The 27,200-nt window shown below is 40.0% G+C and overlaps 1 protein-coding gene across 2 annotated transcripts; it reads left to right on the top strand.

The window, feature by feature from the left end:
* The first annotated feature begins 159 nt into the window (after positions 1–159).
* LOC124155446 (solute carrier family 35 member G1-like) lies at positions 160–24,097 on the top strand. Of its 2 annotated transcripts, none has more exons than XM_046529264.1 (6): positions 160–900; positions 1,621–1,872; positions 10,281–10,671; positions 11,960–12,179; positions 13,292–13,536; positions 22,800–24,097. In XM_046529264.1, exons 2-6 carry the CDS (start codon positions 1,661–1,663, stop codon positions 22,950–22,952), a joined length of 1,221 nt encoding a protein of 406 aa, XP_046385220.1. In that variant the 5' UTR covers positions 160–900; positions 1,621–1,660; the 3' UTR covers positions 22,953–24,097. The 2 variants fall into 2 exon arrangements, with proteins under 2 accessions (XP_046385220.1, XP_046385221.1); XM_046529265.1 differs by having other exon boundaries at positions 1,607–1,872.
* Positions 24,098–27,200: the final 3,103 nt, after the last annotated feature.

The raw sequence follows: 27,200 nt of genomic DNA, 5'->3' as shown, positions 1-27,200 counted from the left end.
CCAGAGATCACGTACAAGAAACCTGAAGGCAGCCAATGAACGGATAGAATGGCTGTGATGATATCATGGGCTCCCGTCCAATCACACTACCTTGCGATTCGCGGCATATTGACTAGGTTTTTTTATTTTTGACTTAATAATTACAGTATATTTCCCTAATTTTCATGCACTTAGGGCCTTCAGTATGCATAATTCCGTAATTTAACAGGTTAACATCATTCTTTTTAAATATAATATGAAATAACCAGGATGAGAAGAGACAATGGACTGTCTTCCGTTCCAGATTAATAGCAAGAGTAAGAAATTGCTATTAGACGTAATTAATAATTTCATATTTAGATTGTGGTCTTATGAATAAGGTGAGTAGTAAGGACGACAACTAAATACGTCCCTTATCAATGAAAACACCTAATGAATAATAGGTTGCTCAAGAGGGTTGAAATTAAAGGACGAGGTATGGGTTTGACAGAAGCCAAGTTTTGAGTTAATTTTTGGCCCGTTTATGAAGCTGGCTCGACTGGCCAATTATGTAGCAATTTATGGGTTGACTAATCAGCTCTGGCGGTACTCCTTAGAATCCTACATCGGAGAATTTGCAATCAAGTATTGCTCAGTATCACGCACACTTTCATTCCGGCCGTCAACCCTGTAAACAAACATCTGGGTGGAAATGTTTATAAACACAGTCGCTTCAAATAACGGTTTGGCTCTATATTTTTACTGTATTTAATACAATGGAGGGGGATCAAAAGTTATGAAATGATAAACTAAAATATAAAGCATATTCGTCATATAACGCACCTAAAACATATGAGCGTCTAGAGGCAAAACCGAAAAATATTTTACCGAGAACTAGTGCAGGATGTGTGGAGTGTAGAACAGGATTATTTATATTCAATGGTACGTTATTCTTTAGTATTTTTAGTGTACAAGTAGAGTTTTTTTTTGGTGATTTCATTATGTCTTTTTCTGCAAATCGTAATTGTTGAAAATGTATTGATCAGTTGTATTTTTGTAGTTGTAGTAGTCTTGAATAATCACAAACGTCTTTGTGTTTTATTAGTTTACTTTCGAGTTAAATTTTGCGAAACTTAACCATTATAGAGTAATTATGAAGATCCATCAGGGTATATTTTGCTTCCCCTTTTGTGCTTTATCATAAATAAAATTTACATCCACTCATCATTTGGCCTCGATTTGCCATATATTTTAAAATTGTGTATATCTAGCAGTAGTTATTGTATCAATAATTTGTACCCTGTCGGTTAGTTTTTATGACAATCGGGAGTTATTTTTGTTTTCATATATGGATTATTTTTCAATTCGAGGTGAGATTTGGCAACGATTTGTCGCCGTAATACGAATTCCCTTTGAGTTTATCACCTATTTGATTGAATACGAAATGTACCATTCTTCCTTTATTTTCGAAATAGTAGCTGCTGATTATAGCCATTAGAATTTTGTTGAGCATAACCCATCCTTATTTTATGATTTGTTACAATGTTAGCAGAGGGGATACATACTGCCTACCGGATATGTACCAGCCATCTAATTTTAAAACGGATATTTTGGATGATTTTTGCTTTCTTGTTAATTGTAATTTCAGATAAAATTTTGCAGGTTTATTTGTGGAGACTTTTGAGAGCATGTGACTGGAAGTATGGGTGAACGTGTATTGCTCTCTCTGCGCTCAGCAGCGATCGGTAGAGGGGAAGAAGAGGAGTATGAAATGGAGAGGCTAGTGATGGAGCCGAGTCGAAGTGGCAGCTTGAATGCGGGCCCCGTGTCTTTGTGTGATTCTGCTGGTAGCAGCAAGAGCAATATGCAGATGGAGGAAGGAAATCTCCATATGATGGGCAGCCTTCATTGGAGGTGAGTTTTTGCTTACACTATCATCGGTGTTACAAGTTTTTTATAATCTAGCCATTAAATCGTTATGTATTGATAACATACATACCATTAAATGACTTTTCTTCCAGAAAAATGTTATACCGGTTCCCAAATTAAATCAGATCTGAAATTGGTCAGGTCAGTTCTCTACCTGGTATGGAACTGGAGTGCCTGATGTGGGGGACATTTTATTAAACTTCACAGTTGCTCTTAGTAGATAGTTGTTATAATTCGAATCGTCACTCAACCCCGAATGATCGCCTTGTCCAAATCGGGGACTGTTCATAACTACTCAGTATGATTACGACCAAAAAGAAAGGTGGATCTGAAGGGGTCTAATGAGAGTAACAATTACAATGGCAGGCAAATCTCTTCATGATCATCGGTCAAAAATCTTAAGATTGGTTTGATGCAGTTCTCCTTTCAATTCTCCTGTCAGCTACTCTTTTCACTTACATATTTCACATACATATACATATTTCTTCTCTTTCACTTCTTCATCAGTCCCATATATATATTATTCAAAGTCTGCCTTTTCTGTTATTGCCATCTACTTTTCCTTCATCCGGCTACTTTGTCACTAGATATGGCTGATTATGTTGTTTCGCCCTCTTATCACTTGGTTTTTATGAGGCCTCTCTTCTCTCCTGCTCTTCTTAGGACTTCCTCATTATTTGGCTGATCTCTGTGATCATCATTATTCTGTAGCACCAAATTTTTAAAGTTTCCACTCTCAATTTCTCTGCTCTTGTCATAGTCCACGCCTCTATTCCCTAGAGAAGTATACCCCAAGAGTAAGTTCTGATAAATTGTTTCCTTACTTCTATGCTTGTTTGTCAGCAGTAAGTGCATCTTTCTTTTCATCTAATGCTCTCTTTGTCTGGGCAATTCTACTGATCATTTCTTTCTTACCCTGTCGATTTCTGTAACAATAAAGTCTGTTCATTGTCTGTCAGTTGGCTGTTCGTTCCCTGTTCCCTGACCAAGAGAGAACAGGCAGGCGACTGTTCGTAGAATGTAAATTGGAACGCCTTGTCTGTTCCTTGTCTGTGAGAAAACGGTTACTTGTCTGTTCCCTCCCTGTTAAGAAAGCGGCATTCTCTGTTCCTTACCTGTTGGACCACAGACAATGAACAGGCAGGGGACTGTGCGCTGTCAGTTCATTGCCTGTTTTCTTAGGTTGTTTGTTCCCTGTTCCTTGACCAAGAGAGAACAGGCAGGCGACTGTTCGTAGAATGTAAATTGGAACGCCTTGTCTGTTCCTTGTCTGTGACAATGTGGGAAGATGGTTATTTGTCTGTTCTCTCCCTATGCGCATACTTTTTTCCTTAACTCTTCGCTGTTGCTAAGTTGGACATAATAGACAAGAGATGATTTATGTTAAAATAGAATTAAAAGTTGAAATTCATTTGAATGATTGTAAGAAAAACTTTTATTGTGCTTTTCCACATATTCCATTGGTTATAAATATCTTGAATAGTTGCAGAAAAGCAAGCTTTGTCATCATTAACAGAACAACCACTACATCAACAAGTATTTCACATGCCTTCATCAAAGAAATATGTACTTCCTTAAATTAATACAACTCGGATTCTGCACTATGTCAATATAATACGTGTGATTTTAAAAGAGAAACACGCCTTTAAAGAATATTTATGAACACGATGATTTCACTTCTCACAAACAAACCTACAAGAAAGACAGTCCCCTGACAATGTTTGTTGGTTCTTATTGGCGACGTAACGCACATACGCATAATACAAATACAATACAAATCTCAGTACTTGCTCAAAAACTTAAGAGACACAATAAATTATCAAATAAACACACTCAAGAACAAATATCACTTCGACTTTCACTATCACTGAATGGATGCACGAATTACTTAATTCGTCACTGCGGGCATTTAGCACAGGTTAAATAATAATCAAATAAATAACTGTTTTCTCCGCATCCAACAACTTCACCACAACACAGTCGACCATGTGCTCGTAAACTGTCCGGATAACGGTATCGGTTATTGGCGTCATTGTTTGCGTTTGCTATCTTCTATAGGTAGGTAGCAGCACCACGCTATCTTTCCGTCCTTGTTGAGAACCTGTTCACTAGCTGTTCACTGTTTTCTGTTCGTACCCTGTACCGTGAAACGGACTATGAACCGGCCCTTGCCTGTTGACTGTCCGTTCACTGTTGTCTGTTCGTTCCCAGTCCGCTGAAACCACAGAGTACATACTCTTTGGCTGAAACATACGGCCCCAGCCTGTAATTGGCGAAGTAAAGTATTTAACGTGCGTAAGCCGAGCAGATAGCTAATATAATTTGCATGCTCACTTCAATAACCGTCATCCGTGGTTGATGGTAATCGTGATAATGAATTCAACCGTATATAATTACTGTTTAAGTAGATGATATTTTCTTTGGATTCAATCAAACTTCCTTGTACTCAATTAAATTTGGATTAATCCAAATTGTTGTCCAAATTCCGAAACTTAAAACAATTGTTCGTACGTTGTTCATAATCTGTTCTCAAAATCTCCAAAAGGTTCCAAACTGACAGCGAACAGGCATCATTTTTACGTAAATCGATAGGGTGTTTAGTGTTTGTTCACTGTTGTCTGTTCATTCCCTGTTCGGTGAAACATACTACCAACCGGCCCCTGCCTGTTAAAAGCTTGTTCACTATTGTTCCCGAAATGCTTGTTGCCTGCCTGTTAAGGAACAAGCTGCAAACAGAGTACAAACTGTTGGTAGGCTGTTCGTAAGTTGTTCCTACTTATGAGTGACCCGAGATTGTTCGTTGGCTGTTTATACTCTGTTCACTAATCTCCAACAGGCTATCAACAGACTTCAAACGGACAGCGAACAGGCATTGTTGTTTCAGAAATCGACAGGGTACTCAATCGCTAGTAATTCTGCTTCCCTTAAAATGGAATTTATTCACCTCATGCAGTTTTTGTTTCCCCATTTTATTGTTCATCTTCTCTTTTGCTGCATACTAACATCTTAGTATTCTTTATGCTTATTTTCAGCTGATGTCTACCCATTATCCTAACAAAATTAACCAGAATATTTTTCAAATCCTTCTCCGTCTGTGCTATGACGGCAATGACATCGGCAAATTGAAGCATAGTACAGTGCAACCTCGATATGACGACACCCCACGGTGCACTAATGAACACTCGTTATAGCGAATTGTCGCTTTACCGGAGGTGGAGCAAATAATAGCCAATATACTGTTGCGAACAGATATACAGGGACAGGAGTGGTGCGGCGACAGATAAACATCTATCCGATAAACGTAAGCATAAATCCAGACGAAAGGCGATGTTTTTTGCATCACTAAATTTCCTTACTCAAACAACGACTAACTATTCAAACAATTTATAAGCGCCACACAGAATAAAAATCATGCAAAGCATTGTGTAATATGTATTTCAAACCCTGCCGCGTGAACGGCGGTGAAATATACAAGAATTGACTAACACCTAGTACCAGGAGTCTCGGTATAATTGCCATGGGAATTAAAGAACCTGGAAAGCGTAGTGGTCTGCGCAGTGGCCGGGAAAGCCAAAGGTCGGTGGTTCGATTCCCGGTCCAGGGGAATTTTTTCTCATGGCAATTCTTGTATATGCAAAGCATTGCTTCGCCAATCATTATGCCGATGCACAACCGCACCGCATTTTTCTATGCACTTAATTAGTTCATTTACGTGATCATTCTATTAATTTGGTATTTTCCACTGAAAATTCAAAAATTAACTGATAAAACAGTATCGCGGTTATTTAATGCCTCAAATGTTTCCATTGGTGTATGTTTATTGTTTCTGTACGTTAAGCGGCAGTGAAGTGAAATAACACATTACATTTGTTTCTACAGGCGAAAACGGTGGAAGGTTGTATAACGTTCCCGCCTTGGAAGACTAATTCTATCAGATAATGTAATATCTTCATCATCTACGGTAAAAAGTTTGCTAAGCTTGAAAAATGATGTGATTACAATTGCCGTTGTTGAAAAAAGTTTATTTTTGAGTGTTACGCTCGCGACATATTTGAAATAATACACCGAGTTTACCACGGCACTGCAAACGAGAGTTAGTTGTTCTGTGAGTTCTTCCAGCGGCCACCAGGGTATGCTCGGCTACCCACGTGACAAAAGAGAGCGCCAGTACGACTCCGACCACTGACGCGAACAGTTCACCCTTGTAAATCCGCAACGGAGAATAAATACGTCCATCCGGACAATTCACGCAGAGTATCATTGCTTCGTACATCCTACATCATCGCTAAGGCACACTACCTACCTTTAGAGGCATCATTGCAAGAAATACCTCATATTGCAAGGGTTTTGTCGGGGAGTTGTATGTAAAAAAAGTTCCGTTTCGTCTATGTTATATGACGCGGGGAACACTTCTAAAGATACTTATGATCGGAGTCCTTTCTTCCACGACTTCGGGTTTACACCGCAGGCATCACCAGCAATTATGAGGGGAGATAACGCTTTGGTGCTTCTCATTAGTATAATCAACCTTCTGCACTCTTAAAATTCTCGATTCGCAATCTATCCCTGAAATACTCCGCTTTAGGCTTAGGCGTAGCCCCTTTCTCAGGAGTTCTAGCAGATTTGAGTGGGCAAAACTACCCGAACAAAGCTCCTTATAACTCTTCATGGTCTGCATTCCTTGGGCGCTTTTGTTTTTTTAATTTTACAGAGCGAATAGGAAGAGAAATTAATTTCGGCATTCTCATATTACTCCTTTATTTTTATTTTCTCGCTTAGACGTGTTTGGTGTTTTTTTGGCCATGGTGACTGCCATCAAATGCTTTCTATTCACGCAACTCACGGACGTGCGGGTATGCTGCGGACTGCTTACTGCCGCCCGAGGCACAAAAGAGGATGAAGCATTCGCGAATGCTAATGCCACAATATTTTCACTAAAATTAACTACTTATTTATCGAACGACAGTTTACCACATAAATTTGAGACTGAGCACTCCATTAACTTCATTTCTAACAGATCGCTAGCAATTACAGAGGTTAAGGAGTCTTGATGAAAGTCTTCCGGCGGTGAAACCCTCGCTATGGCGAGAGCCAACACCAAAAGGGTCTCGTAAAAACGAATTTTTTAACACGCTTATTATAGGGTATATTGACAGTGCATCTGCTATCTCTCGTTATATCGGGGGTGTCGCTGTAGCCCGTACTCGCTTTAACGAGGTTTCACTGTAGTTGTTTCTCTATGAATATTTACTCCTGTTGTCTTTTCTTTGATATCATCAATGGCTTTCTTGGTGTAGATGTTGAAAATTGTGTGGGACAACAGCCTCATCTCTCTCCTTTCCTAATTCTTGCTTCTTCACAGCTGAATCTTGATTTTATAGCCGCTATTTGGTTTTTGTATTAATTGTGGATGAATCTCCTGTCATTGTAAAGAGCTCCAATTTCTTTTACAATTGTAAGCATTGAGTTCCAAATCATGTTGTCAAATCCCTGCTCTAAGTTTACAATTGCAAAATAAGGGGTTGTTCTTTTCCATTCTCTTCTCTACAAGCAACCTTAGAGCTGTCATTGCATCTCATGTGCCTTTGATTTATCTGAATTCAAATTTGTCGTCATTCAAGTACTCTTTGTTCTATTCTTCTGTGCTTAGATGATCCTTGTCAATATCTTTGACTTGGGTGTTGCCAGGCTTATGGACCTAAAAATGTTCACAGTTCTCTGCTCTTTTTCTTGTAGGAATCAGGATTAAAATTTTCCTCTTGAAGTGCTTAGGTATTCCACCTTTGAGATACATTCCCTTTGGATGTTGCGCAGCTGGTTCAAGGTCTTTGGTCCTGCATTTTTGATTAGTCAGTCACAGATGCTTTATTTATCTGCAAGTGCCACATCAAATTCTGATTTAAAATTGGGCCTCCCGTGTCATCTTCATCCACTTTCTCTTCTTTTTGTTAGGTTTAAATCTTAGACTATTTCTGTTGTGCAACTCTTTCAGATTTTCCTTCCATCTCTTTGCTTTGTCTTCGTTTTCAATCATCAGTTCTCCATTTTTGCCTCATGCAGTGTTTCATCTCGTGCCTCTTTCCTTTTAAGTAGTGCCTCATTATCTTATAGGTGGCTTCTACTGTCCCATGAACAAGATTTTTCTCTACATCCTCACAAATATTCTCCACCCACATTTCTTTAGCCTTCCTCACTTTACAGCCAATATCTTTTTTTATTCTCTTATAAGTATTCCATCCTTCCTCTTTTTTTGCATTCCTGTACTTTCTTCTTTCTTCAATGAGATCTAAGACTTCCTGCTTCATCCATGGTTTTTTCTCAGCTACTATTGCACAAAGGTTAAGAAAAGACTTCGCATACTTGTAATTGCCAGATGATGATACGCTGTATCGAAACCGGTCGCAAATATATTTTATTTTGTGAAACAGCGAAGTCTTTTCTTAACCTTTGTGCATCATGAAGGAGTTTCACCATGTTACGCCAACCACCATCGCATTCAGCTACTATTCTTTTGCAAAGAAGTTCAGCTACTGCTGGTAGTCCACTTCTGATATTTTCCAGGTCTTTTCCACTGATTTCCTGTCGCATATTCTCCTATTTTGTTCTCCATAGCTTTTTGAAATGGTATTTGATGTTTAGCCTCCTTCAATTTTTCAGAATTTTTCAGACTGCCAGATGTTTATTTACAGATTTTTTTTCAGTTTTTTAAATGCTTGGTGACATGTCATCATAACTTAGTTATGATTGCTATTTGCTTAGCTATAGTTGATATTTGCTTCGGGGTAGCTTTTACAGACATTCACCTGGTTCCTGAGTCGTTGCTTTGTTAGAATGTAGTCAATTTGAAATCTTAGGTCTCTTGGAATTTTGCACACACATCTTTTTTACAAGGGATTCTTGTATAATGTGTTGGCAATCACTAGCTGTAATTCTGAGCAGAATTCAAGTGGCCTTTCTCCTCTCACATTTTGGTTTCCTACTGCTTGGTGACTTTAAACTTAGCCACGAGACCTCCTACCTCGAGAAATATCTGATTAATGTGCTTTTGTCGGCTCATTTTCCCGACTGCACTATCTTGAAGCCATAATCATGGTTTAACTGGTGCGGAAACAACTTATTACTTCATAACAGGATCACAGAACACATGGCTGCAGGGGCTGCTTGTTTGGTTTCGTGATAACCATTACCTACTGTCTGAATCCCTCTCATAACATTGTATGCTGTGCTCCACCAAATTGGTCAAAGCTCAGTCTTACCTTTCTGATTTGGCATGCATGGAACTGATCGCCTTTGAAGATTTCAACCTTTTTTGAGATGCCCTGTAAGGAAGAACCATTACATTTCCTCCTATTGTGGGATTGGAACTCCTTAATTTTTCCCCCTCTGTCCGGTTCCACTCGGCTGGGGTGTCTTTGAAATGTTTCAAATACCTCCCCTTCATCTGGATTGGGGTTGCCCACGCAAAGTGCGAGTGGTCATCAATAAACGTACAGGAGTACTTGCTCTCCCCAGTTGTTGCTGGTGTGATTGCACCCACAACATCTGATATGGCATGTCGAGGTCACACGCGTTGATTTCTGAAGCCCTTTAAACTCAGTTCTAAGCAATTACCATGAGATTCCACCTTTAGTTTGATAGTCTGTAATGATTAAATAATTTATTCCATATGACATGGGATTCTCACTTAGTAGAATAGCGAACTGAGCTTTTGAGCAGCAGGTCTGTGAAAATATTTGTGTGGAATATTGTGCTGCTTGGCAGGAACCAATGGGACATTGACGCAGGATGGAGTGGGAAAGTAAAATGGAGATGGCTAGGCACTCATTGAGGAATAGCAAATGTGCAAGGGATGTGCATGCAGGAAAGGATCTTGAAAGACTGTGAGACAAGTACGTGGCAATATGGCTTTCATCAGTTGGGGACATTGGGACCTGAGCGATTGTCACTATTGTTGACTTCTTGGGTTGAATTTTATAAATGTGACTGACCAGTAGGATAATTTACTAAGTTTGCAATGGACTAGGAATACATGATTTTTATAGTTTTTGAACACACCTTCATGGAGTTTGTGGCAATTAATGATGAGGTGAACACTTGGCAGTTTTGCATGATTTAATACTTTCCTGATAAATAACATGTATGAAACTTTCTATGGGTTGGTGCTGGGTAAGAAAATGTTAGCCATCTGATGAATTGGGGCCGCGAAACTTCGGCTGTCTTTTATGTTGTTTCCGAGTGTCGACCCCTAGATAAATTCATACTTTGCTGTTCATTTTAAGGTGTGTATAAATTGAGATCACAGAACTGACTGCAGTGATTCTGTTAGTATACTTAAGCTCTGGCAGTAGTAGCATGAGGGTGTTGCCATCACATGTCTACGTTGCTGTTTGCAGGGGCCGTCGGCCGAGTGGTGGTGGCAGCAAGGGGTGGTGCTGTGGATGCAGGGCGCCTCCATACCTGGGCCTTCTGCTCGCCACTGCCTCGTCCCTGTTCTTCTCGCTGTGCTCGGTGATTGTGAAGGGGCTGGTGTCGGTGCCGCCGATGGAGCTGGCTGCGTGCCGCTTTGTGGGAGTGCTTCTTCCTGCCGTGCCCATAGTGGTGGCACGGCACGAGCCGCCCTTTCCTCGGGGCTCCCGTCTCACGCTGCTGGCCCGCTCCTTTGCTGGGACCACGGGCCTCATGCTCAGCTTCTACGCTTTCCGCCACATGCCCCTGGCTGATGCGTCTGTAGTTGTCTTCAGTGTGCCTGTCTTTGTCTCTATCTTTGCTCGAGTGTTTTTGAAGGTATGAACGTGTGACCTCTTGGTTTAATCTCGTAAATGTTTTTTAGTTAAGACAGACCGAGAGTCATCTGATGAATCAAATAAAATGATTGCTAATTGATAAATTTCATGGCGTAATTTTGTTCAAACTTGCAGATTCTAAGAATACAAATGAACTGAATGAAATCTTCTTTGGTTTTCCTCTAAGTGGGTTGCTTGTTGGCTGACGTTTCGTTGGCCTTCTAGAAACTTACCCAGTGGAAAACCTGGGAAGATTTCACCAGAATCACATGCCAGGAAAGAACAAAATCGTATGAATTGAAAATGAAATTTATGTTCAGGTGGTTACGATAGTACTTCAACAAGATTTGTTATGGCAATGCCAGGAACCTGTTTATGCTAAGTTTGTGGAACACTAAGTGTTGACAAATGGAAATATTTAAGTTGTTTTTAAAAAATAATCTTGAATTACAATTATGTGGGGCCACAATGCTACATCACTTAAAAAAAATATTTTTATTCTTGGATGATTTTGGTATTCATGTTTTCCACCAGTGTCTGTTGGTTAATTACTCAGTTTTTATCCAAGTATTGTTTTGAAAAATGTTTTTGAATATTGTAGTATTTATATTCTATATATTTGTAAAGTCAAAGATAAGAATTTTGGGGGATCCTTTGGGTTCACTATAGACTGTATCCCAGGTTGTGGCAGTGGCAGCTTATCAGGTGAAGTGAGTGAAGTGCCACTTATCTATATGGTGAAGTGGTACTTCACTCAATTTAACTTATCCTCTTTAGCTTCCGTGTCTTGATTAATGTCTAGATGGTTATTTAAAAATTCAATCGTAGTTGTTGACAGTTTTTAACTTTTACCACTGCAAGAACGTCTAGGTGTCACTTTGAATTTAGGAATGTTGTCCCATGTTATGTAAATACTGACCATAGAAAATGAGTAAGGTGGTATTGTTTAGGACAATCACACACCTGCCTTGCGAGAAATGTATACAACCAGCAACACACAAAAACAAACTACCTTTTACAAAACAAACCTCTAATTAACAAGCTATAGAAATTTGGGTCCCTTTAACTTTATAAAATTAGTGTTCTACTGTATACACAGTTAAGGGAAAAAAAATGCATGTAGAGAAAATGTGCTGCCAAGTACTTAGACCTTGAGATGTGTGTATTGTGACACTGCGAAGCAATGCCATGATTCATAGAAGATTTTATGGTCCATTGAATCCGCTAATGTGTATGCAGTAGCAGCTGTTGTTGTCATTGTTGATTGTTGTGCATTGTGTCTTTGGCAGGAGCCATGTGGCCTGTTCCACGCGTTCACCATCTGCCTGACGCTGGTGGGCGTCGCCCTTATCACAAGGCCCCCCTTCCTCTTTGGAGCGGATGAACCACCCCTGGGAGCGCATGCCGATGGCGACCCAATGAGTGACCACACGGCCTGGGGTGCTGCGGCCGCCTTTGCTGCCACCCTCTTTGGTGCTAATGCTTACGTCTTATTGCGAGCACTGAAAGGTAAGACCTCATCCCCACTTCACATTAATTCCCACAGGAATTCATTTCAATGAAATTTGTGATTTTAATTAATTTTATTGTGTAGCTAAATTCTGGCATCGGACAATCTACTTTTTAATAATTATGAGGACATTGATATTCGGTAAAATGTGTGTAATGTTTTGAGACTTGAAGTAGTATGGAGAAGTCAGCATAGGATTTCAGCTCCTGTTCAAGTTGTCACCCAAAATAAATGTGCAAATGGAGTGACTACGTAGGTTTCTGCGGTGTTCAGGTTCCAATTTCTCCATGTTTCCGGTGCAACCGCGTGGGTTTGTTGGTGATGACAACAGTTTCATCTTCGACCTGAAGACGCTGGCAGCAGTGCCAGCGAAACTGCTGTCATCACCAACTAACCCACGCGGTTGCACCGGAAACATGGAGAAATTGGTGCAAATGGAGTATTTTCACCAAAATTGTGGATTCACCCAATTCGGATGAATTATTGGCCTGTCATAGCTCTTGATATATACTTTTGTGGATGGGAGTTGGATTTAAAGGATCTTCCAGTACTCATTCCTTTTGCACTTTACACCAATTTAAGTATACCGGGACTAGCTGCGGTGATAACTTTATGGGAGTCACCCGCAATGCACAAATTGTGCGAAAAACCCACAGAGAAAAAAATCATTCGCCTTGACCGAGATACGAACCCAGTCAAGATGAATGATTTTTTCTCTGTGGGTTTTTCACACAGTTTGACACTAATAAGCAAGTTTGATTGATCTAAATCACGGTTTTTATGGTGATTAGAATCACTTGATTTAAATATATTAAAATCAGTTGATATAAGTCTGTTCTAGAAATTTCCGAACAGTTAATTTATTACAAGTTTAAATTATGGAGACATTTTTTAACTGAACTAAGGTGTGATACATATTGTTCTCCACTGAGATAATTTGATTGATAGAATTTGTGAACCAATTTCTTTCTAATGGTTTTCAGTTTTTGCTTTAAGTTTTATTAGAAAGGGATGTGTTATTTCCTGCATGTTCATTTTACATGGTTGAAGAAGCCCAAGGATGGTAAATTTCTATTCTACCAACTGTCTCTCTTCCTTTTTCCCTGTGCAGGTCTCCATTTCTCCGTCATCATGGCCAACTTTGGAACGTTTGCCCTGGTGCAGACGATTGGCACGAGCTGGTTGCTGGGGGAGCTGTGCATCCCGCGCTGTGGTTGGGACCGACTGCTTGTGGTGGCGCTTGCTGCTTTCTCCTTTGGTGGCCAGATACTTCTCACCGTGGCTCTGCAGATCGAGCAGGCTGGCCCTGTGGCCATTGCTCGCTCTGCTGACATTGTTTTTGCCTTTATTTGGCAGGTGAGGCGGTGAATCGTGTGAACCTTGATTACTTGAATACTAGAGATGGGTTGAATAGCAAATTTCTCGAACTCGAATATCGAATTCGAATATTAAATCATTGCTCGAATATTCGAATACCTCGAATACTAAACGATGAATACTGGAATGTTTGACTCGGTTGCCTATGCAGCAGGCAACACAAGATTTTGGGGAGTAATTTTGATTTCCTTTAAAGGATTCGAACAGGAATGTAGCTGATTAATGGAATATTTTAATTTTATGGAAACAATTGGGCATATAATTAATTCAACTCACATCGCTTTACCCCCACTCCTGCTGCCAAGTGCTAGCTGACAATCTGAGGCATTTTGTAAAATACAAGCTCTTCTCCACCGGATTTTCTTCAATTATTTTCAGTCCATCTTTGGGAGTTATCACGAGATAAGAAGATGAATTGGAATTGCTATCAGGGAGAAACCAAATATCCTGGGAATATATTCCTTCGTCTGGGACTGTAACAATAAAGATAAATAGCACCACTCATAAATTGTAACTTGATATATGTTTTCGGAAAAAAATACCGCATCAACTTCCGAGAAGCTCTGCTGCTCATATCGAGTCTCGCCGGAATGCCAAGCCTCCGTCCTACTTTGACATTTATTTCCTCGCGTAAAATGCTTAAATAAAGTCAGAAATGCGTCGCGTTTGGTCTTGTTCTTTTTTAAATTACGCGCACGTTACTAATTTTTCAATCCAATAAAGGTGTAATAATAATTGCCGAAAGTCATTGTTAGACACCTTTCGGGCTAGTAGATGACTCATGCAGCAGTTGACCTCCAGAAAGGGGGAAATTCGAAGCAGGTAGGTAGAAAAAGGTCAGTGGGTGCGAAAAGGGGGTGGGCACGAGACACGTTTTTATTTTTCTCGCGTAACTTGATACTTTTTTCGAAGCTAAGGTCTTCGTAATTTGATCCCTGCGCTAGCTGTGATCTTTTTTATTTCGGAGAAGAGGAAAGCCTCAGAGGGGGATAGCGGATCTTGGGAAATGCGCTAATGTTACTATCCCACGGTACTCATGCAGCAGTTGAGCTCCAGAAATGGGGAACTTCGAAGCAGGTAGGCAGAAAAAGGTCAGTGGGTTAGAAAAGGGGGGCGTGAGACACGTCTTTATTGTTCTCGTGTAATTTGATATTTTTTTCGAAGCTAAGGTCTTCGTAATACGACCCCTGCCCGAGCAAGGACCTTTTGTTTGATTTCGGAGAAGATGAAAGCTTCAGAGTGGGTGAGGCGAATGCTGAATGGAGGGGGATAGCAGATCGTGGGAAATGCGCCGATGTTACAATCCCACGGCACTGGAGTTTCCTGGTGGGGGAAACCGGGGATTTTAGGATTTTTTCACCCTGATCAATTTAGGTTCCCCACGTCGAACTCTTTTCACCACTCTGACCCGCGAATTTGATGTAGTTCGTCAACTTGCCTATAACGGCGCTGCATGCACTAAAAGACTAGAGTTCTGTACATTTTTCCGAGTCAACTACCAATGACGTGCGTGTGACAGTGTACGACGCGAAATTCACAGTATTCGAGGTATTCGAGGCGGTTCTTTTCGCATAACTATTCGAGACCTCGAATATCGAATACTTTCTAGTATTCGAGGTATTCGAGTATTCGCGGATACTATTCGCACATCTCTATTGAATACCCTTATTGTGACCTCTCGTCATGGGTCAAGGGGAGAGTGGGAGGGATTGGGGTGGACTAGAAAAGGGGAAGGGATTTTTTTTCTTTGGGAGGGAAAGGGGACGGGGTGCGCGAGAAGGGTAAGGAACGTATGAGTGGCCTCTTGGTGATAGGTGCGCTTGAAAGAACGAGAGCCTTCTACAAATCCTTCTTTTTTTAACACAAATTTAATGAGAACAGCAAATAATCGTAAGTACATAATCATACATCAGATTGCCGCTTCCTTGCGGGCATAAGCGAGAATCGACTGAATATAACATCAAAAGAAAATTAAGCAAACAAGTGAAACAACTAATTCTTGCCCAATTGATTTCATCAGTTCATCTTGCGTTTGGCAAAACTTTGTGGAATATGCTTAACATTTTAAATAAGTATAAACAAGAACTTTGTTATTCCACAAAAAATATAACTGCAACCCGTTTTGACTTACCTGGTCATCCTCAAGCACAACCCTGTGCAATAGTGCACAAGAATCCTTTTTCGTTCTGTCTAGGGATTAATGAACTTAAACTACATGAAAACAATTTAACCTGGAGCAATGCAGTTTTGGCTTTAATTTATTTAAATTGCTTATAAAATACTTGCTGTTTTGAGTTTATCTCACAGGGAATAGAAATAAAATAAAACTTATTTACTCTCCACTCTACTTGATGGCAGAAGTTGCAGTGGGTTTTTGGCATAGCGTTAAACTTATACCATTAAAAGGATTGTGTAGTTTAATTAATATTACAGTAGAACTTGTTCAGTACGTTTCTGAAGGAACCAGAAAAAAATAAATGTACTAACCAGGCAAACGTGCTAACGAGGAAAGAAAATAATAGCAGTTTGGGTAATTGCAATCTGTGGAAAAGTTGTCATAATTACAATTGCTATTGGTAGTTCTCATAGAATCGCCTTCCTGAACTCTTTTCACATTTAAAATCGAGAAATGAGCTCTACATTGAAAAACAATACCATGTGAATAGAAATCACAATGTTTCATAGATTTCCCCAAGACAGTTACATGTATTATTCATAGCGTCGCAAGAATTGAGAAATGCATTGGATAAATCACGGCCATAGGAAGAGAGATGTGGAATGATTGAAAGTGGATTGAATGGCAATGGCTGATAATAATGAATTAAATCATGAATTTGGAGGTTTACAACCATTAAGAAGATAGTAGAGAACGAATTGCAGATTGTGTCATGGTAAGCAATTGAGCGTACTAAACAGGAAAGCACAACTTTTTCAAACGTACTGACCAAATACTTTTACCTGTATTTTGTTCGGATGGGTAGTGGGACCCAGAGAAATCGCCATACTAAGGAGGAAAACCTACTAAGGAGGAACGTACTAACCTAGTTCCTCTGTATTTTATCTGCATTCATTGCTGTTCCACCACATTTTGCTGTATATAGTAAAACTTATCAGAAAATTTGAGGGGTTTACGCAAACATTTGGAGTTTCCATTTAGAGATTTTGGACAGTCTTGGCATCCAAAATGCGCATTGTGACTGTTATTAACTTTCATGTCATTCATACCTTTTATATGGCGAAGGCTACTGTGTTGATTTGTTTGTTTTTATGTAAGCTTTGCAAATTCTTTATCATCATGGTGACGAATTTTTTGTCCCCTCTAGTGATTATTGAATTCGAGCCTAATGCTAAAGTTTTCTTTCATCACTTGAGGCATAATTTAGTTTTACATGGAGGACGGTAAATGTAATATTTCTGGCAAGAGTATATTTTGTGTGTATTTTTGCGGGCAGTTCACTTAGTATGCATATCTGCTATAATCAAATGGGTTTCTATGTGCATTAAAACTGTGTGCTGTGAACTCCAGGCGAAGTCTGGGATTGGTCTGGGAATTCTTGTAAAAGTTGGAGAGATACTTGGATCGGAAACACTTGTTATTTGTCTGACAATGTGTTTATTGGTGTGTCTTTCCCTCCCTTCATTTTCTTAGCTATAACTTATGCTTTTCCAGGGTTCCCACTCAACCATGAAAACCTTAAAACGGTGAATAAGCCATGAATTTCGTCCACCGTGAAAAAACCTGGAAAAAGCCGTGAATTTCGCCATGAAACCTTAAAAATATCTCAATCTTGATAGTAATACTGCGATTTACTGATCAAATTTGATATGTTAATCATGTTTCATGGTCAGGCACGCGCAGACTCTTAGTCTACGCATTTCTCTACACACGAATATTCGAAGTGTAGTAATTGGTCCGTACTATGTGACAACACATTGACCGATATTTTCCATTTTAATGGCAGAAGTCTGTTATTTTGTCTAAGCGTTTCAATTTCAGTGATAGCTTGGGATGGACTTGTATTTGAAAAAGGACGAATGAAATAATTTGCATTGCTAATGGACCCAAAATGAACCATTTACGAAAATTATCTGATTTGTAACTAGAAGTTCGGTTCCCACACGAAATTAGGGCATATGCCATATGCTTAGAAATATGAGTTTGCCATTGGAATTTTACTTAAGGAAACATTTCTACGGCAAATAGGGTTTCAATTTATGGCAATAGCTCTCAATAGACTACACTCACCTCGTTTGGATCGTTTGAAGATCGCGGTCCTGTCGTATAATTTTCCCGCATCCATCATTTAACGAAAATGAGACGAAGTGTTTACAAAGTGTTGTTTGTGGCTAATAACGACAGACATCCCCAGGAGTTTGAATTACTATCGGGAGAAGCTGAGTGCCGTGGGATAGTAACATTAGTGCATTTCCCAAGATCCGCTATCCCCCTCCACTCAGAACTCGCCTCCCCCCCTCTGAAGCTTTCCTCTTCTCCTAAATAAAAAAAGGTCTCAGCTCACGCATGGATCGTATTACGAAGACCTTATCTTCGAAAAAAATATCAAGTTACACGAGAACAATAGAAACGTGTTTCGCGCCCCCCCTTTTCTCACCCACTGACCTTTTTCTGCCTAACTGCTTCAAAGTTCCCAGTTCAGTTTCTGGAGGTCAACTGCTGCATGAATCACCTACTAGCCCAAAAGGTGTCTAACAATGAATTTCGGCAATTGGCATTATACTTCTATTAGATTGAAATATTTGTAAAGTGCACGAAATTCTAAAAAGAATGAGACCAAACACGACGTATTTCTAACGTTATTTATACCATTTTCCCGAACTGAAGGCGGCTGACCTTGAGCGTGCTCGCAACCCACCCACTCTTCTAGCCAATCACAGAAGAGCGACAGGAGAAAGTGCGCAAGAGCCCGCAGTCTCTCTCCGAACTCCGTTGAGTGCACATCGCTCTCCAGCTGGCAGTGTTGTCAAGCCGAATCTTTGGAGATCGCCGAGCGCTCGTTCTGCTGCCCCCGAAAGTACCGTTACTCCCAAGGCTGGCAACACTGGTCGACCGGATGGACGGGAGCGGAGGGGAAAAGGGATGGGGATGGAGGGGAACGGAGAGGTGGAAGGGGCAGTGCTTCCCATTGGCTACTTTCTATTTTCCACCCAGCCGCCTTCAGTTCGGGAAAATGGTATAAGCATTTAAAACAAGAAAATAGTCAGAAAAATACAATTATGATTTCTGGGGAAACTCGATATCCTCGTACCTGAGCTTTTTGGCAGTTGATGTGGCATTTTTCCGAAAACAGGATATCAGGTTATTATCAGTTATCAATTTACGTGTTATACTATAAGTCTCAGTTGTAAGAGTTACTGAGGAAGGGATATCTTCTCAAGATATTTTGTTTCTCCCTACTAACAATACGGATTCATCTACTCATCTGGCGCTACGAAAATTAGAAAAGAATGTGTAAGTTGCCTTCTCTTAAGAACAAAAAATTTCATGGCGCAGTCATGTGTTTATGCTTCACCCTCTGCAGTGAGTTCTGCGTAAGACGTACGCGATAGCATCAGTTCCGAACTTCACCTCGCACGAGTGGTTCCGTACTTTCTAGGGTGGGTTGACTTCAAACTAATGAGGGTTTTTCGTGTGGGTTTAATAAAGTAAGGTTTCATTTTTTTAGTTTTATTTTTATCCGTCTTCGGACCATCGCCCTTCCGAAAAAACAAGTGAGTACCTCAAAAGATGGGCTGAAAATAATTGAATATGAAGAAAAGCATCCAGGATAGAAGCGCGTGAACATTGGAGAACGCCTCGGGCTGTCCGCGAGCACATGACGTGGGGGAGGGGGGGGGGGGGGGTAGAGCGAGCTACCAGGTGAAAACAAGAAGTGGGATGAAGCCGAGGCTCAGGCGGGCGTGCCGCTGACGATTAACTCAACATTGTTCACACATGGCCTAAATTACACGAAAAATATATTTATTAGACAGGAACATTACAAATAATTGACTATTTTTGGCCTATATGATCCATCTCACAACCAATCACTGTGCCGGCGAAAGCGGTTGTTTTAGGCATAACATGCATATTGCTCTCGTGAATACGTGTACTGGAAATGGCGTTTCATGGATTTTTACATCAGAGAGAAATCCATAATAGCAGGGTTAATGCCGAGTGGAGAGCAAATATTTTTAGTGAGGTGGCATGTTCCTTAAGGATATTTGAAAGAGATATTATTCGAATCCACAATATGACCTAAGTGTCTCGATAAAGTACTAGTATTCCTGTAATTGGCTAAAATTTTCTTTGAATCCTTTAACAAATGTCATAATTACGTGCCAAAATCCTGCGTTTCCTGGGACATAGGCAACCTATCCAAACATTCCTGCATCGATCGTTTTCCCGCATTCATCATTTTTTTTCGTCCATCCCCCTGAAAAATGATAGATAGAGGTTCCACTGTAATTATATGAAATTGATTTTTTGTATTTTTTACATTCTATAATCAATTTTTATAAATATTTTCGGCGATCTCAGAAAGATTGGGTAAGGGAGATTTGGTTACTGTGCGGTAATAACAACGTGCGCAAAAAACAATCTCTCGGAGGCATGAGGAATTAAAAAAGGACTTCCGGTGTTCAGACGGAAGAAGGTCCTAAGGGCATTCGCATATTAAAGGAGGCCATGGTATTCGGCATCCGGGCAAGAGCGCGGTTGGGTTGGGCCTGAAGTTGGCCCTGAATTTTCCAAACATTGACGTCATTACAGATATCACTTTTCATTGCTGCGTTTATATTATATGTCTCGTACAAATGGCATATGTCGCATACGTTAATTTTTAGTTAATATACGGCCAGTGATTGTCCTATTTTTCACTTATAAACGGACCATAAATTTGACGACATTGAGACCGTGAAAACCTGAAAAAACCGTGAATTTCATTATTTAGGTAGAGTGGGAACCCTGTTTTCGCTGACGTGCACGGAATAGGCCCCATCAAGTTGTGGAGCATTAAGATGTAATTTTGTTACTTCGACCACCACAACAGCACCTCTAGGAATTTGAATGTATGGCCTGCACTTTGCCTCCCTCTACCAGGGAGGCATAATTGGCCATGGGTAGAAAACAGAATAATGGTAGATGCACTATTTTTTCATCTACCATGGTAATGCTGGACTACAAACATTAATTTGAAGTGAAATTTCCTCTTTGGAAGTGGAAGGTCTCTTTTTTGATAGGGAACGGCTTGAACTTTGTTGTTAGCTGAACTTAGTGATGGGTGCAAGGCCGTAGCCAGGGGGGGGGGATCAAGGGGGATTGATTCCCCCCCCAAAATGAAAAAAAATTAAACAGCTCCTTTATGCTCGCTTGGTGCTCACACGACAATATTATATAGTGTAACCCGCCCGTCCGTCGTCCCGTCCGGGTTCCACTTTCAGAGGGGTGGGGGAGGATAGCTTGGAGGGATTGCTCAAGGTGAGCGGGCCGTGGTTCGATGGCTAGGGGAAATGGAGGGGGAGGGGGAGAAAAGGAAATGGAAAGATAAGCTGGGGTAGGTTCACTTGCTGAATGGAGGCTGGCGCGTACGAAATAATGAAGGCTTACGTAACAGTTTACAGTTCCAACAACACGTTTAATTATCACTTTAAATAGGAAATGTTCCACAAAATACATAAATGAATAACTCTTTGAATACCACAAATTAAATTACTGCTACTGGCCAGTTCTGAACCTAATAACATCAATTAATAAATGACAAAAAAAGAAAATAAACCCTGATCACAATTGTTGGCGTGAAATATTATAAAAATGCTTGATAAATGACAATCGCCAATTCCAAATAATCTCTTGTTGTCTTACTAACTACCATTAATCATACACACACACACGGGGACACGGGGGAACTTCAAAAAAAATATTAAAAAAATGTACGGGAGAATATCACTGTTCTTCTTCGCTTGAATGGAAGAAAGAGGGGAATGGGGAGTGGGGCTCTTCTGATTCTGTTGAAAATTTGGGGATATTGGTGGCTGGAGTACTTAACACTCTCGCTGATTTGCTGGTGGAGAAGATTTCCTCGGCTGGCTCGATACAGCGACTAGAATCGTTGTGGGATGAGAGAACTCCTGTGTTGGCGCCGTGGATCGACGTCTTCTGCTGCGCGTGCTAGGAAGATTCCTTCTTATCTCCTCTTTCCAAAGTCACCGCCGTTCAATCCTCTCGTCTTTTTCCACGTTGTGCTGCCTCCCTTTCTTTCTCTCTCCTCACAGACCTGGTTCCTAATCCGGCAGAGCCTCCGGCCGATGTCTCCAGCAGAATCCTCTCTCCTCATGTCGTCCGCTCCGCTTATATAGCCACTTTCTGGGAGGGGGATGGGTGGATGGAAAAACCCCAGGCATCGGGTTTTTTTGGCTATTCTTCCGTAGGGGAGGGGGGGTGGTTTTCTGTGGAGGGCGGGGTTGGAGGATTTCATCATCTCTGTACGCAGGTGTTCCGGCTTCACAGTGGGGTGGGGAGAAACATGCCACGTATCACGTAGGCACCGGAATTTTCCACTTCGTAGACGGAAGAATCGTGGGAGGGATGGGGGATGGGAAAATACAAAATCTAGGCATTCATTCATCACTTCACATTCACACACACATTCATACAAAATTACATGAGCATTTACATAAAATTAAATAACACTTTACAATATTTATTCGACCCTTCATAATTTACGCAAGCCTTCCCTACCTCGTAAATGCCTCTTTACTACATCATGAACCGAGCCAAACGGCAACGGCTACAATAGCGACGCAGGGACATCTAGTAGTCCAATGCGACTCAAGTCAATAATTATCTAAGCGAATTTGTAGGTGAAGTGTGTGTAGTTGTAGTGCAGTGTGTGAAATAATAGTGCTGTAAATTAGTGGAGAAGTGAGTGACTTATGAACCTCCTGAGGGACCGCAGAATTGACATCGACACTGAGGAGTCAATTCATTTGTTCGCTGCAAAAAAAAGCTAGAAGGCTAAATTAAATTTTATAATAATATTTTTATATTTTCCTTTAAGGGTTTATAATAAATATGCATATTTTATGTTTGTCTACTATTCCATAAACCCCCCAAAAATATTTTCTAGCTATGGCCTTGGATGGGTGGACTACATTGTGTGTGTTTGCAACTGCCAGTGTCAGTTTTCTAAATGATTCAATTCCTGGGTTGCCCCCTAATGGCCTTGTGCTTTGTTTGACTGCAGGTAGCCTTTTTCCGTGAAGTTCCCAACCGATACAGCATCTCGGGGGCTGTGCTGGTGACGTGCTCGGTGGTGCTCACGGGCCTTCGCAAATGGGCCCTGGCTCTCCCCGAGGGATCTCCCCTTCGCACAACCCTCTGGTTTCTCGCACAATGAGCAGCTATGCATCTTTTATCAAGGCAGGGGTTTTTATCTGATAACATTTCATAGTGATAGCAACTTTCAAGTTACTAAAATAGCCTCTAGAATTCCTGAGCCCCGATCTCCATCTTTTAACACTCACCCAACTATGGAAATTTCCGGTTGCCATTTGGCATCCTTTAAATACTCTGTCCCAGTTGAAGTAATCGGTTATGGTATTAAATTCTGTTTTCTGTCATTGTTGTGCAATGTTTGGGGCTGTTGTGATAAGAAAATTGCAGTTTTAGCATTCTCGTTAGGCCTAAGAGAACTTGAGATAATGCATTCTTGAGTTAGGAGTGGCTATTTCACATTGAATCATGCATTGTTTGACCTGCTTTGAGTGGACATGTGCCACGGCTAAGTGTGATTGTGATATGCTTTGAGGGGCCCTTTTAATTACATGTTCATAGCAATTTCTTGGAGCAAGATCACTTAACTGCCTCAAAGGAGTAAATTTTCTTTGGATTGTTGAAGTGATCATTTTTCAATCCAACTAAATTTTTATCATCTTCGGTTCTGGCTTGCATCCTGTTTAATACTGACGGCTATTGTAATCATCTCACGTAACACCTGTTCTCATGGTACACATTGATTATTAAGTACTTCATTGTAATTTTTTATGCATTGTACTACCGAAATTTTTTTTTCCTATTGAGGGTTTTTAAAATGGCATGTCTAATGCTGTTTGTATCAGGTATTTTGGATTTTTTTTTCATGTTTGCATTATATGTACATATCATTCACAATGCAAGTGGCAGGGTATGTTGGTGATGCTCTCCACCCCTGTGACGCTGGCAGGAACAGTCAAGCCTGCATCAACTGATGTGATCTACGATTAACTATGTAAGCTTTAAATGGATAGTTTTTACATACTATGTACTCTACGTTTCTCTGTATAATTTTGTTTCTCACATGGTTATTTTTGATTTCCACAATTTCTGTTGAAATGTGATTCTAGGCATTCGAGATAGAGATGATGAAAAAGGATCTGATCATATAACATATGCAGTTCCATCATGCCAGTTTTTTGAAGGATTTGAAGTATGTCTACTTCTATTATTCCTGATGTTGATTAAGGATGTTCCCAGTTGAGTATACATACTTTTAATTGCAGTCATTTTTATTAGGGATGAGTCGATTCCAAATGTCGATTCTCGATTCCACCGATTCCCGGGCATGGAATCGGAATCGAGAATCGATCGCCTAAAGTCGATTCCGATTCCATCGATTCCAGGAAGATAAATGTTTTGAGCATAAACTATAAGCTTGGGGCATAAAGGCTGCCTCACACCCAAGCAGCCGCGGTGTCAGCCTTGCCCGCGCGGAGGATACGCCCGGCACGCGGGTGCTGCGACGAACATACCTGAGAGGCCTCGGAAACATGAATATGTCGACAAGAGCGACAAACTAACGAACCCTGAAATGGCGCGTGTTCATGAGCAACTCTCAGAGAAATAAAATTGGAAACCACGGGATCGGGAAGCAATGCATACGTTTTTCGTTCTTTTAATAACCGCTGGTCACGGCGACAAATTATTGCGATTATGAATCATCATCGGAGAATTCATCTGCACCACCAGTTTAACGCATAATAGTTCGAAATATTTTATTTTATATTTTCTAATGATATTTGAAGTCTGATGATAATAAAAACGTGCAGAGAGCGAGTTCACCTATGAAAAAAAGTTTCATATAAATACGCGCAGAGAGCGGTTTTTTTTACATAAAATTTTTAGACTAACACGCGTCCGCGTCAATAATAAAAAATTTAGACACATTCACGTTTATATAGCCCAGTTTCATCAATTCAACCCTTGAGAAGGTTGAAACTTGCTCGGCACAAGCCGCCGCGGTCTCCGGGCGGACTCGACAGGTTGCGTTCGGCCGCCACCGCGCACCCGCCAGCCTGCTCTGGTATGTATGGACGCAATGAACGCTACATTATTGTTTGGCCACCGCGGCCAAACGACAATGTAGCCACCACGGCTATTGTTATTTTAGGAATGGTCGGATCGGATACCTCGGATCCAAATATCCGCGGATATTGCCCTTCATCGGATACATCGGATCCAAAGTCGCGGAAGACATCGGATCTGGATCCGAAATTTTAAATAATAGCTTCAGTGAATGTAATGATCCATAAGGGTGGAAAGAGTTCCGATTCTCTCTTCAAATGCGTCGTCGCATGCGATTCTTGAACCGTTTTGTTTTTAAGCTCTCGCAGAGGTCACGTGAGAGAATTTCAGCCGTGGAAAATAAAAAAAGGCAAAATAAGACTGGCGCGTAGGGTGACTCTTCCCAAGAGATTGAAGAATCATCGGGGGAATCTCAGCGTCGTAGGATAATAACCAAGTCAAAAGTAACTACGTCGCAGATTTCAGAAAACCATCCTCGTCCGTTTACTAATTTTAACACCGTTCATAATAGAAAAAACTTCATTTTTCAAAGATTCATTTTTTTTCATTTTTGTAACTTCATGATATTTAAACATTTTGTTTCCTTTTATGAAGGAAAGTAATTTTGTTTTTATATTTTGGGGGGTCCGGATCCTCCGGATTTCCCCCTCTCGCTACGCCACTGGTCAGTGGTTCACCCTAAGATTTTTCCTATTTTCATTTCCAAATCCAATCGTAACAGTTTAGGTCCTGAGCATGTAAAGATGTTTTTAAAAAACAACTTGAAAGCCTATAATATGATCTTTAATTTATAAAAATATAAAAATGTGTATGAAAATTTAAAAAGCATTCCTTTGAATATATGTACCCAGAATTGTCTTGAATAATTATACTTTGTTTAATAGCTTGAATTTTAAAATGCATTTGGTTCCGAAAATATCCGATCCGAAAGATCTGGCTCCAAAAATCAAGGATTCGATCCGAATCTGGATCCGAAAAAAATACTTGATCCGACCATCCCTAGTCATTTTATTCCGTTCAATTTTTAAATTTTAATGACAGCAATGCTACAGTTAAATCAATATCCCACATTTTAGAAGGATTAAGAATCGATGGAATCGGAATCGAGAATCGGGAATCGATTTGAAGGAATCGAAATTTGAATCGGAATCGAAAAAAAGTGGAATCGACTCATCCCTAATTTTTATGCTTATATAATGACTTGTGTACCTTAAAATCACTATTCTAATCCTTTAATTTTTCATCATACTCTCCTTTGAAGTTGTCCCTCATATTTAAATATGTTATTATTATTATTATTAAATTATAATTAAATTATTATTTTTAGCAAATTTTAAATAAGCAGTATATGTAGTTATGTTAACGACAGAACTGCATTTTGCTGAGATTTATTGCTTTTAAGGAGTAAGGAGAGGAATCATATTTTTCGGATTTAAAGGTGATACTGTTTCAAAGTGGAGACTGCTGCAATGAGCTGTTCCTTTATTAGCAATATCTGAATTGTGTGTAAGTCGGAAAAGTATTTGCATCATTTGGTTTTAGTGTATTTTGTTGGAACTTTCCCGGTATCAAGAGCTTGATTACTGTTCTTTTCCGAATGCAATGTTTGAGGCCTTGGACAATAGAATCTGGCTGTAATCAACGTTGAGACAGTATTTTTGTCATCAGAAAGAAAAGCATTTTGTTGGCAAAGAAATTGTGGCTGTGGTTCATACAAATTGCTCTTTATGTATCATAATGTCAGTGTTGCACATATTCAGTCATCATGCAACTTTTTTGCATAGTTGTTATTTCAGGTTAAATTTAGACTCTGCTCTATGTTCAGCATTCGTATTTATTCTCTGCAATCTGAAACTTGCCCAACTGAACTATTCTAAATCTATTCTACGCTTTGAAGTATTTATCCTATTAAGCATATTTCAGCTACGATTGCAGATATTTATTTTGTTTCATCAACAGATAATATTGCATTGGCATGTTTTATCTTTCATTTGCCTCTCCAAAATATCAGTTTTCTTATTTTTTGCAGTTATTCTCATTTTGTTTTGGGATTGAATAATCTCTGTTTGCTGTGCCTGAATGAGCCATTATAGCCTATTCAGACAGCTTTGTTACCAAAATACTAGATCCTCTCATCGGCAAAATCATAGCCACAGTGTCAACCTTATATTCCTGTCTTCAGTATTGGCCTGTTTTAACAATGTCAAGTTTGTTACTTCCTTGCATTGCAAGTGGATATAGTATCCTTCAAGAATATATTATGGCTTGAATTTATTATGGTAATAATTATAATTTTTATTGACTC

The sequence above is a fragment of the Ischnura elegans genome, chromosome 3 (assembly GCF_921293095.1).
Source record: "Ischnura elegans chromosome 3, ioIscEleg1.1, whole genome shotgun sequence".
Classification (NCBI taxonomy): domain Eukaryota; kingdom Metazoa; phylum Arthropoda; class Insecta; order Odonata; family Coenagrionidae; genus Ischnura; species Ischnura elegans.
The sequence above is the reverse complement of the archived record's forward strand: the minus strand, read 5'-3'. Positions and strand labels throughout refer to the sequence as shown.